The 12816-nt window shown below is 35.9% G+C and overlaps 1 protein-coding gene across 10 annotated transcripts in view; it reads right to left on the reverse strand.

The window, feature by feature from the left end:
- Positions 1 to 1102: 1102 nt before the first annotated feature.
- The window catches only part of GTDC1 (glycosyltransferase like domain containing 1), a 344764-nt gene continuing 333050 nt past the window's right edge, over positions 1103 to 12816 (reverse strand). For all 10 annotated transcript variants that reach the window (XM_072960919.1, XM_072960917.1, XM_072960921.1 and 7 more), the window contains 3 exons: positions 9340 to 9410; positions 8543 to 8634; positions 1103 to 3480 (listed from right to left, as the gene is read on the reverse strand). In XM_072960919.1, the coding sequence (XP_072817020.1) occupies positions 3397 to 3480; positions 8543 to 8634; positions 9340 to 9410 (247 nt within the window). In that variant the 3' untranslated portion in view covers positions 1103 to 3396. The remainder of the gene's footprint in view (positions 3481 to 8542; positions 8635 to 9339; positions 9411 to 12816) is intronic.

Here is a 12816-nt window from a genome sequence, read left to right on the forward strand (position 1 = left end):
GCACACATCTTTGAGCATCACGTAGGATTGCTTGCTTGTTTTTAAACTTTCCCCGTCACACTGTGATGAATAATTTTGAAGGGAGAGCACATTACAGAAGCATTAGTTGTCCTGCATCTCAATTCAGATTTTCAAAATGAAACATGTTCTCCAACTTTCCACTGAAACAGAAAGGGACTTAGGGTGATACTTGTCAATAGTCAATAGAAGAATAAAACTCATTGATTACGTCAACAGCTAAAAGACCACATGGGCTATCATTTGAAAACTGATTCTATCACCCACAGAAAGTATCTTGAGATTGAAATGAAAAATTCTTTGTGGCTCATAATATTTCTGGGTAGCAGATGCTGTCTCAAAAACAGATTTTACTTTTAAAAATATCAAATATAATTAACACCTTCCTCATAAAATGAAATCTTCTCTTCCAGATGCATTTCAAGGTGTTGAAATGAATTCGTGCAGCCCTCTATGGTGGCCAGTTTCCACTGACTTACTGATTCTGCTGCCTTCTTGATGTGGCATGTCTGGAGCTCGAGCAGGGCACTTACACTGAACCGTATTTGAAGGTTGCTTATTAAACTAGGAGCATCTGGGGAAAGCTCTTTTGACCTACTCCTGATTAACATGGTATAAATGTGGGTTAAGAACTAGGTGCTTTGCTATTTACTATAGAAACACCTAGCCAGAAACAGAGATTAGGTAAATTCTGGACAAGTGTTCTCCACATTGTATCAAGGTTGATAATGAGCAGACTTTTACAGACATTTAAGATTAAAACTGGTTTAGTGATTCATTTCCAAAGAATAAAATGAACATAATTGAATGTTTAAAAAAAGAACAAAAATTTTCAACAACCACACTCAAAATAAGAAATAATGGTAGTGTTTGATTTCTTTAGTGAAAGTAAAGGAAATGGGAATTAAAGAGTCAACTTGTACCATCAATTAGCCTCTGATTTCCACAAAATATGGGTTAACTTACTTAATAACACTCCATTCCACTATATCATGGTTGTTAAGTGGGCACGTGCACGCACACACGCACACGCACACACACACACACAGTTATCTTTTCAAATGTTAAGAATCACACATTTAGAGAAGTTTTTATTGTTTATTTGCACTAATCCCAAATCTGACAGCATAGTTTTAAAAAGTGACACCATTCATGTAAATTTTTATTCTGGAAGGAATAGTGGGTACAGCTTAAGATAACATTTGACTTGAGTTTATGGCTGTAGAAAAAAAAATCTCCATACACAGGTAACTGGCAATACTGTATCTGCCAAAATCAGGAAAATATTTAAATGTTTTGGATGTACTATCTGAGAGGTAGTTAATATTGTTTTCCCATCAATTAGTGAGAAAAAGTATATGGACAGTTGTGCATATAATATCTTGTTCACTATAAAATGTGGGCTCATTATTTTCGAGATAGTAAAACACAATAAAATTGAGCACTGTGTCTTGGCTGTGAGAGTGTAATATTATTTTGAGAAGATGTCATCTAGGACACAACGCCTTCCTGACAGAAGCGTCTCATTAGATGATAAACCCTGCTCAGGAGGAGTCTAAGAACCTCTTAGGTGTATTTATACCTTAACTTTTGCACTCAGAAGGAGCACACCCACTAGATTCTGAGTTCCACGGTCTCAGACCAAAAGGGACTTCCCAAATAATCTCTGAGCCCTTTGTTTTATGGGTGAGGGGGTAGTTTGTTCAGTGACTTCTCGGAAAGTGAGGGCTCAAAGTCAGTGCTGGGATGTCCATCAAACACGGGTTAGGGAGAAGACACTGTGCAAAGACAGAGCTTACTGTTTCTGGCTTTAAATTCCCTGGCGTCATGGGCCCTGAACTCCTGCTTTGTCTGATGTATCTGCAGGACTGCCCCCATCCGGAGGGCTCCATCTGGGCCCCTGACCTTGATCTATTTCCTGCTTCTACTTTTGCTACCTGTCAAATACTAGACTGCTGAAGCAATGCCCGCTCTTTCTCAGATGCCTGCTAGACCACTCAATCCTTCTAGAAGCCAGAGAGCCAGGCTTGGCCTTTGTCTACCCCTCTGCTCCTCATCCTGCAGTGTATAGAAGTTACTCATTTCAAAAGCTAGGAAAGTTACAATTTACCTGTCAGTAAACAGAAGATGGTTTATCAACAGACTTTACCTTAATGACTACAAATGTTTACCTCCTGCTTTCCAGAATGCAAAGAAAATCTTGGAAATGTCATAATATCTCACAAACATTTGCAAAACAGATCCTTGTTCATCCGGAAAAGGAACAATTGTATTCGTTGTCTCTGACACAAGGAAAGTGTTCAGGGAGAAACCTACAGAGAGACGCACACACTCACACGGAGATGTGATATGTTAATTAAAAATTGCAGTGGGCACTTTATTAAAAATTTATTTTACAATCTAGCCATTCAAAACATCTTTACATCAACAAATACAGCAGCTAGACTATTGGAATCATAAGTGATTTATCTTGGAAAGATTATATTTGTAGCTAGATGCAAATATTTTTGAGGAGTATTTATGTCAAAACGAGTGGTTTTGTTAGAAGTATTTTGATTTCTCTATTTTTATCCCTGGAAAAAAATTAAAACATGTATCTCTGTGTTCATTTTTAATGGGCAGGATGGCCCCGCTTAGTGTATTCCCCATGTTGGTCTGAATTACAGCTGTTTATCTTGCAACTTTCTTTAAGACAAACGAAATGCAAATGTAACTCTGTGAATCATGGGAATACCCGCCAGACCCCTTATTAATACCTTCACTTAAAAACCCCGGTGCCAGGGAGTCATTAATTTGCTTTGCCCACGAACAGTCCTGAGATGGCTGCCCAATTAGTCGGTAGAATCCTGATCCTCCTTTCAGACCCTGTGGCCCTTTGAGGACACAAGAAGGCTCCGATGATAACCTGGCAACCTAGGTAGAAACCCAGCCAAGTGAGAGCGTTTGAAGCTGCAGTTTGGCTGCCATCGAGTCGGCGAAAAGAAAGAATTCAGGCACCATGTCATCCAGTACAAAGGATAAAAACGGATTCAACCGGAAATTCAATGTGGCACCACATATGGGATACATGAGTGCGGTTATACAACAGGCCACATATTTTTTTTGAACAGTCTCCTCCATGTGATGCCGAGGACATGTGTAACCATCATAACGTCTCTAGGAATCTGTATTTAATTTGAGTTGGGGTGGTGGCAGGGATTGGAGATCTGAAGCCGCCACAGGTTTGTGGCAGATGGCTCTGTGTCAGCTATGACAAGCAGCCGGGCTCAGCTTCCTCTGCAGATTTTCTTTTCTCTCTGATCAGGTAAATATGGGCACACTCTGGAAAGTTCTACAGATTCTGCCTTAGGCTGCAAGTTTGTGACTTAGCCCCATCTGTCACAAATCTTCCCTAGGTTCTGTTGTAAGCAGAGACCTGAATTTACCATGTAGGGCTGCCCAGGAAAAAGGAGCCATTTCACCCTGTACGGGAGAGAAAGCAATGAAGAAGCATTAACGACCTGAAAGGCTAAAGCAGGCTTAAAATTCATATTGCAAATTTGCAAAACTTATGTCAATTAGATTTCCAAAAGCCACCAAGTAAATGGTTCTCAAGTTTCATCACCTCAGGAAATCCCAGTTTCTGATTGGCTTAAAGTGTAACTATTTCCAACCATAAGGGAAAGAACCCCCCCCTTTTTTTTCCTGTTTCTTTTTTTTTTTTTTTTTTTTGCAAATGGGTACATTCTACTGCACACGTATTTCCTGGTTTATGTTATGGATGACAGCTATTAGAAGTTTATCATCCAACTTTTAACTTTTATAAACACAAGATACACAACACTCTTAAGGCATGTTTCTGCGAATGTGAATTTTACTTTTAAGTGGCGAAGGCACAAGAGAAATGCCATTACTATTACATGGAATTTATAAAGCACTTCAAGTTTACAAACGGGTTTATATTCATTATTTCATTATAGCAGTACCTCAGGGGGAAAATGCTATTAAGAATTAAGAAAAAAAGAATTCTTCCAAGTTTACAGATAAATCATGTAGAGGCCAAGAAGTTCACCTAGAGCCAGGCTACAAATGAGCAGCAGAGAAGAAGTAGCCAAAACCTCTAAGGGGTCCTCATCACCCCACGTATATCTATTGTGCTAGAGATTTTCTGCTTTTATTTTACTCAGACAAATCAAAGGGAAACCAAGCCAGACAAAATCGAGGAAAGGAGTGAAGAAAGAAGAGAGAGGGAAGAGGAGGGGGGAGAGAGGGAGAACGATGGAGACTGAGAATTTGCCTTAAATTGTGCTGGTGCGGTGGAGAGATTTTAGACGTTCTGAAACTGTCACAAGCGTTTAAGTTTTCACTTTTAAAGAAGAAGTAATGACTTTGAATGAGTGTTAATACTAGTGAGCACCACCTTACTCACATCTAGAGTATATGCTCAAATTAAAAGGGGACTCTAAAGTGGCCAGTCTCTTGAAGGAAACGTGAAGTGGCTTGGCTGTGGTTCGGGGAGCTATAGCCTGATATAATTAGGACTACCACAAATGGCTTTCCTGGGTACTGAGTCTGAATTGTAAGCTTAATCATTGTTTGGAGTCACTTTGAGGCAGAAATCTGAAAACTATCCTCTCCTCCAAATAACGGCAGGTTAGAAAGGTTTCTGGAATGCTGAAGACATTGGGGAGGAGGACAAAATAAAAATCAGCTTCTATCATCTGAAAAGACTTCAGAAACTACAGTTTACTCTCGTAAAGCAACGGAAGGATGGAATCTCTTTTTTTTTCACACAGAATATTGCTCAGTTTGTAAATAAAATTAAATGAGAAATTGGGTGGGAATGAAAATCTATTCTGTTAATCCAGGCAGTGAGTATTTTATACAACTGCCCTGTTTGTGCTCTTGTGTTATTTTCAAGAGTGGTCACAAGGGAATGTCCATAAAATTTTCTCCTAAAGCATTTTAAAATATAATGAACAAAAGTTCTCTAGAAGCATAAAGTTCTGATCTCAAGTAATTGTTGGGAATTTTCGGTAAGTAAATTCACATAGTCAAAATGAGACAAAAAATACAACTTCCCGGTATTAGACTTGCTTGGGCTGTGAAAGGAAGAATTATGTTAGTGTAAGAACTTAATCCTTGGTTGATTACTTTATGATTACTTCTAGAATCTTGTGTTCAAGTTAGGTTTGGGAATCACAAAAGAGCTCCCTACCGTAGATGAAGTGAAACCCACTTGATCTCTGTGGTAAGTGTGTGGCCGATGTGTCTAACCTACTTAGAAAAGGATGTGTCCTGAAAGTGCAAGGACGCTGCAGTCCACGGCTGAGCCTGGTTGCAAACTTTTTAAGAAATGGCTTTAGATTTTTTAAATTAAGAACCTGGTTTTAGGTTTTTAAAATAATTCAGAAACTTAATTTCTGCATGCATTTCTCGAAATATCTTAAGAGAAATGTGAGAGAGAGAGAGGGAGAGAGAGAAGGAGAGAGGGAAAACACACTTGCATGCACGTGAGGAATTTAAACATTTCAAGTCTGAAACCATTTCAGGTGAGAATTCATAGGCACAGTGTTCTGTAGTAGAGAGAGTCACTATAAGAGTGACTTTAAGAAAAAAAAAGTATCAAATTCTGTTTCTGTTTTTCAGTTACTAGCATTCTGTTTCAAATCCTGCTTCAAGTTATAGCCCCCAAACTCTCACTCATATTGAAAGTATAATGTCTCATGTGAGAAGAAAGCCAAGTGTTAGTAGCCTTATTCTAGTCATTAAATTCCTAAGTGTGAATCCATATGAAAAATCCTATCCTAAAGTGAACTCTATATGATAAGTAGTTGAGACGATTTTAAAATGTAAACTTTTAGCAACAAAAAAAAGAGTAAGGTGTAAAAATGTAAAAGGAGCAAATTAAAGAATTCAGTGACATTTTATCCTTTTAGATCTTAGAAGCATATGTTTTTAAAAGCAAAACAGCACTGTCCAATGGAATGAATCTAAAAAAAACCCAACACTCTCTTTATAGTATACACAAAAGTCTCTCCCATTGCATAAGAAAAGTAGATAAAAAGCTGCCTAGGGGGCGGGGAATAAGTCTCTGGTATTTAGTGAGGGCAAATGTTACCTGCAATGTGTATATTTATAAAACAAATGGTAAAAAAAAAAATAGTGTAACTTACTACACCTTAATTACAAAGTTTTAGCAGGCATTCTTTTCCTGTTTGGGGTCTAAATCCTATTACAATAACCAAACTAAATCTGTAGTCCTTCCAGTGATTCTTACCAGTTTCTCCTGACAATTGCATCATAAAGCTTTTGATTACTTCTAATCCTTGGACTAATTTATTAATCTTTGAGATTAACTGTTGGGTACAATGTCATCAAGGTCTATGAATGAGGACATATACTAAAATATATAATAGATTTATAAGGGAAAAATACCTATGGTAAAAAATACATAAAAAAATACATATAAATTCTTATAACTGCTTATGCACGAAATACTAATTTGTAAAACTTTACGCTGGAGCATTTTAGGATGCACAGACTGAAAATATATAGTGAAAACACGTAGTGACATGAAAAAGCATTTAAGGTATAGGTTATCTTTCAAGCTGTAAGAGGAACAATTTGGTATATTAACAGCATACCACTAAGCTGATATTTTTTCAGAGTTTTTCCAAAAGTTGTTGGCCAAATAATTATAGCTATGTTATGGCAACAGCCGCAATTAAAATATTTCAACTGGAGATCTGTTTTCTATTGTAACTAAAAGCAACCTGTTGCAGGAACGTTTGAAATGGTTAAAAATTTGCAGATGCGGAATAACAGGGATAATGAGGCCTATCTGGAAGCAAAATTACAAACTGATACATTTTAATGGTGGAAACACAATCATAAATCCTTCACCATTCTCATCACCAGGTAAAAACAGTTTTTCCTCTTTGGTAGTACCTATATGAGGTGATGTAAGAGCAGTAAAACTGACGGCGGCGATCACTTCACAGTGTAGGTCCAGCACTACACTGCACACCTGAAACTTAAACACCGTGCTGGACGTCCATTTCAGCTCAATACAACTGAAAAAAATACTTGCCCAAAAATTTACCAGAAGGGAAAAAGAAATCAATAATTAAATGATAAACTCATTGAAAATAGCTTTGTGTCACATGTGGAAAATGAATCCATTTGTATTAATCTGTACTATTCTATTTCTTCAATTTCATCATCTACACATTTTGATAGTCGGTCCCGTGGGAAAACTACTAAATTAACGTTTTACACAAAGCAGACCACGACTGAACTTTCAAAATTAGGAAATCTGGACGTAAACCTTGGAAGACTGTTTGCTCTTTGAAGCTTCCCGTGTATACGATACAGTCGTATTGACTGAAGGAGTAATACTGAAGCCCGGAACTGTTCAGTCAGCATTTTAAACTATTATGAGCTACCTTCTGAACCATTGCCAAGTTAATAGACAATGAAAGATAATGAGCTTGAAATTGGGTGTTAAATTGCATTTTTGGTTCTCTCCCTTTTTTCCTGAAGTTTAACTGTTTCCTGCAGAAACAAAGTCATGTTTTGATGCATCACTATGTAAATATGTATTTTAGGCCATGAAAAGGGAAAGGAGAGAAGAAAGGCAGAGAATGGTATTTCGTGTGGTGAGAGGTTATATATTAACATAGGAAAATTAAAATATGCTGGATTATAAAGCTGCTAGATTGTAAACTATACTGAATTTATGTAAAATGAAGATGCGACATTCAAGGAATATAAAAAGGTATATTACTCATGGCCTAGAGCCACCTTCAAAACTCGTAAAGCAGATTTATCCCAGTTCAATTACTTAGACTTTTAGTAGGGTCTCTTTCTGTTGTTATTTCAACAATGTAAAAATCTTGATTCAAACAAGGGAAAAAACATAATGAATGAGGGAACTGAATGATGATACTATTTAAACTCTGTTCTTTTTTGCCTTTGCCACTCAGAGAGGAGAGTGACAGTCTAATTCTAAACGAACTGAGGATTTTTTTTTTCCTGTAATTTTATTAAACTGGACGAGGGGAACATCTGATCCTTGAGACTCATCTTTCAAGTAGTTAAAAAATGAACACCAAACTTCACGAATGCCATTCACCTGAATTTTTGAGGACTGAAGATTTCATTATGATGAGAAGAAAGGCTTATCCTCATTAGTATAATTGTAGATAGAATCTTTCCTTTACTTCCTTTTAAACTAATGAGTTACATTAATCCAGGTTCATTTTTATAAGCCTCCTGGGACTAAACGTAAAGGACAGTCATCTTAGAAAACAATAAATTAGAAAAAAGCATGTACCGTGCATTAAGTGCACGTATTTCATAAGACCTAGGTTAATACAACTGGCATCCAGTTTAATTAATCCTTGTTAGTGTAACAACTAATATCCCTCCCTAGCATGTTTCCTTTAAACATTAGTATGTTAATTAAATGTTTTTTTTCCAAGATTTTTCTTTGTACTTCAGTATGGCATTTAGACCACGTAAATCTCGTCTCAATAACTACCTTATAGAGATGTTTTCTTATAATATCTGGTCTCTTGCAGAAATTCTGGAGCTTTTTTGAAAGCTGTTCAGGTGTAGAATACAGATATTCAGCTGCAGGAAAAACAGATACATTTTTAATGAAACAAAAACCTCAAAGCACACACTCGATATTAGTCACTTTACTAATTAAAAATGCATATTGCTCTGTGCCGCCTCGTGTTTTACATTATTTAAGCATGATTTTATAAGGTTACCTCAGCTCACAAGGATGTTTAATGCTAAATAAGACTGTGTAGTTGTGCTGTTTAGACATCTCCTTTGGGTGATTAAAATACATTATTCTAATGTAACACAATGCATATGTGATATATTTAGTGATGAGAGTTTTTTCAAAGAACCAGTGCTGCAGCCGTATGTACTCTGTACAACAGTTGCATATTATTAACTAGTCAATTGTTTAAATAATTTGGTGTGACTTTCAGTCCTCGATTTTTCTCTGTGTATATCATTAAAAAAAAAAATCTGTAAGCAATTGCAGTAACACTGACCTGCTTATAAAAATCCATCATTATGGGATGTGTATGCTAACAATGAAGAATGCTATTTGAAAACTTGCTTTTTTGTTATCTTAAAAGAACAGATGGTAAATATAAGCTTACTCTAATGTATTAAAACACATAAAATTTTCCTTAACACTAACATGTTGACTTGCCAAATAAACAATTGCTCCTGCCTAAGTTTATTTTCAAACTTTCTAATTTAGCATGAATCATGGACTAAATCTCAACAAAGACGAAAGCACATTAAAGCAGCTACCTGGAAATATTTCAGGATAAACCAAGTCTTTGGGACAAAGTGGGTAACAGCCACAATACACAGCTTCCAACCTAAAGAAATTTTAGAAAGAGGATAAGAATCCATTAAAAAGACATTACCATCATAGCTAGAAAGTGGTTTTATTTGCCTAAGTTAACAGTATGAGCCCAGAGTTAACTGGGATGAAAAACATGGTCGGCAGTACGATCCTAAAAGCCAAAGTTGCTCTTTTAAAAGATTTTATTGATCATATATGAATTTCAGAGAACAGAACCAACAGCATATGTTTTGTTCACTGAATTAATCAAAGCGCAGCTCTGCATTTTTTTTTTTGTTTTTAAAATACTGTTTAACACATTTTATAATCAGCAGATAAACACATGTAACAACATGGTAAAGTATGGACAGCTTTTCTTAATAATGCTGCAAAGCCCCAGAATGTTCATTTTTCGAAATGTTTAAATAAAATAGCAAATACTTAACTTTAACACTGTAGCCGTAGAAATCATCGAGGCACTTTTAAAAGCATCAGAAAAAAAATTTACAATCTGTTGTGATGGGGCATTTTCATTTTAAGCTAAAGCTTCAAAACAATTTGTTATTAGGCAGGATGCAAAATCATTCCCCCCTTTTACTGAAAAACTGTCATGAAGATTACCTTAATGAATATGTTGCTTTCTTGACCCCAAATTCAGTTCACTTTCCATTTTATCCAAAAAAGAATACTTTCATTATTAAACAAAGAAACAAGAAAGTTTCACTTTGTGAGAGGATTTCCCCAAGGACCACCCATAGGAAGTTTTCCTTCAATGTCATGGAGGTAAGGGTTAAGCGGGAGAAAGGTATTGCATCTCGATGGCTGTGTTAGCCTTGCATAATGGCTATTGATCTGACATATAATAAACCTTAAAGATATCACTGTAATTTCTGTTGGCTAGGAATTATGCAGTGAAATTCAAAACACTCTTTAAAATATGTTTATTTTATGAGAAACTTTGAATTGCATCCAAAATGTTGACCAAAGGCGGAATTTTATTTTGAACTGCAGATTTTTTTCAACCCAAGAATAGTTTGAAGTTATGTCAATGTTTACCTTGTTTATTTACAGTGACAAAGTACATGCAATTTAAGCTGTTTTTAAGTGGGTGATGTTTTCCCTATTTTATAACTGAAATTAGTTTAGATGAAAAGTATTTACTTTGAGCTGCAAAGTTTGGAAAAATACTGAGTTCAAAGTTTTGCTTGAGAACTGCGAGCAGTTGCAGGATAACACAGTGGGAAGGCACAGGATCCAGCTACCAATGATTAATTTCAAAATCCAAACTAATAGCGAATATTCTTTTTTCTTTACATACAAAGGGTACACACAGAAATTCTTACTGTAAGCACAGCTATAAACTGCACTGTGACCGCATTATAAAACATTTACAAAAGTTTTGAGCACGTAAACCAGGGATATTTCTTTATGAACCAGAAGAAAATATGCACTTTATCTGAAGACACTCAGTTTTAAAATTCTGTGCCAATCGAAAAGCAAATACATATGAACATTCTCTTGTAATTACATAAAATCAAAAGAGTGAAGTCACAGGCATTTCAGAAAGTGCACATGTTATCTGCTTTTTAATAATGGATTTGAATTAGAGTGTTCTGTTCCCCGAAAGAAAACTGCAGGCCAAGTTACATTTTGAGTCATCGTATGAGCATGTACTATGCCATTTCCCAAAAAAACCTCTGCTAATTAAAATCCAGTGAGAGGGGAATGGCATTATTTGATTTAGGAAGAGAAAAAAATGTACAAATTTGGATGCCACCTTTTATTTGTAAATTATCTTATTCGTAGTTATATTTCTAATTCATCACGAAAAAAACAAAAAACACCACCACCACTTTTGGTTGTAATTTTGACTTCTAAAATACTAGACCTTTTTATACACCTGATATTTTTATCAGCACCATGTTTTAAACTATGTTAAGTTTGCCACAATATTTAAAAAGAAATTTATAAAATTCCTTCTCATAACCTCCTCATATTTTGCTATTTTGAAGAAAATGATCATCTCATGACAATAATACAATTATTCATCGTTTCAATTCTTATGCACTACCAGTTAAATAATAAATAGGGTTCCAATTGATCTATTGTTAAAATGACTAGCAAATGACCTTTTTATTCCAATTAACAAATCATCTGCTAAATCTATGAATCTTAATATTCAGATCTATTCACTTCAATTCATACAATTTATCTGCAAATAGTTGTTGGGCTTTTGATTCTAAATATAATTAGCTGATAATTTTGCTTGGCTGAATTACTTTTCTGGAGGGCCTGCAAAGGCTCTCAGTCGCATTATCTAGCAATAATGAATCTGATAGGTGAAATTTTTTACTGTAATGAGGATGAGACACAGTTGTGACACCTGAGTCTACTAATAACAGAAGACTGCTAATTATCGACAGCACTTTTTTGTGTGATGCAAGGAGAAAAAAAAAAATCCCTCATTATTAAAAAATAAAAAGTTACAATTATAAGTGACACTGGAGGAGAGTAAATAAAATGGAGTGATTAAAACATTGCTGCTTTAAGGGTGTTTTTAATTAAGTGGAAATGCTAATGTTGTCATACTTAGCAGATGGGATTAAAATTAGTTATTGTAAGTAACTCATATTTTATGTTATGGTTTCCACAGCATGTCTACAAGATCTAAGAAAGTGATACATTCCATAAGACATTTTAAAAATGAAATTCTCATACTCTTTACAACTCATAATAATGAACATCATGAATAAACTATTGAAAAAAATCCTGCCAAGGATTTTACCATAGTGACTTAACTAGCAAGGAATGTAGCCATAATGTACCGGACTGCTACAGTCTCACTGATGGTATGCCTTTTGCTTTGCTGATTGTTGCATTCCCTATTTCATTCACACTCAACAAAAACAAAAGTTTGGTACGTGGGCATTTAGCCAACGTCAAATGTGGTGTCAAGAAGGTAGGGCCTGGATGCAAGGAGAGATCATGGCCACCCACTAAGGTGATGTTCTAAACTAAAACAGAGGATGCATCATGTAACTGCAGATAAAAACCTAATTGCACACTTTCTCCTACTTTATTTGTGTAAAATTTTCCATCTGCTACATCTAAAGATGTCTAAACTGTTAGTATCAAACCTGCATTCAGCTGCCAGCTGTGCACATTAAGGATTGCAAAACACCAAGTAAATGAGCCAGCGTGAAGCCGAGTGGTAGTGGTCCATCTGCCCAGGGCTGTGGGGACGGACCCAGGTACCTGGTCCTTTTCAGAGCCTGTCCTTGCTTGAGTGAGTAAGAAAGAAAATTAGCCACATTTCTAAGTGTCTCCATTTACCATACCCAATTTATCTGCGTTTTCCTGGAGCACGTCTGTGTATCCAATGAGTATTCTAGACGAAGTTAAGGGAATTCATCTCTTTTTGAAGGCTCTTTGGACCAACT

The sequence above is a fragment of the Vicugna pacos genome, chromosome 5, assembly GCF_048564905.1.
Source record: "Vicugna pacos chromosome 5, VicPac4, whole genome shotgun sequence".
In the NCBI taxonomy this organism is placed as follows: Eukaryota; Metazoa; Chordata; class Mammalia; order Artiodactyla; family Camelidae; genus Vicugna; species Vicugna pacos.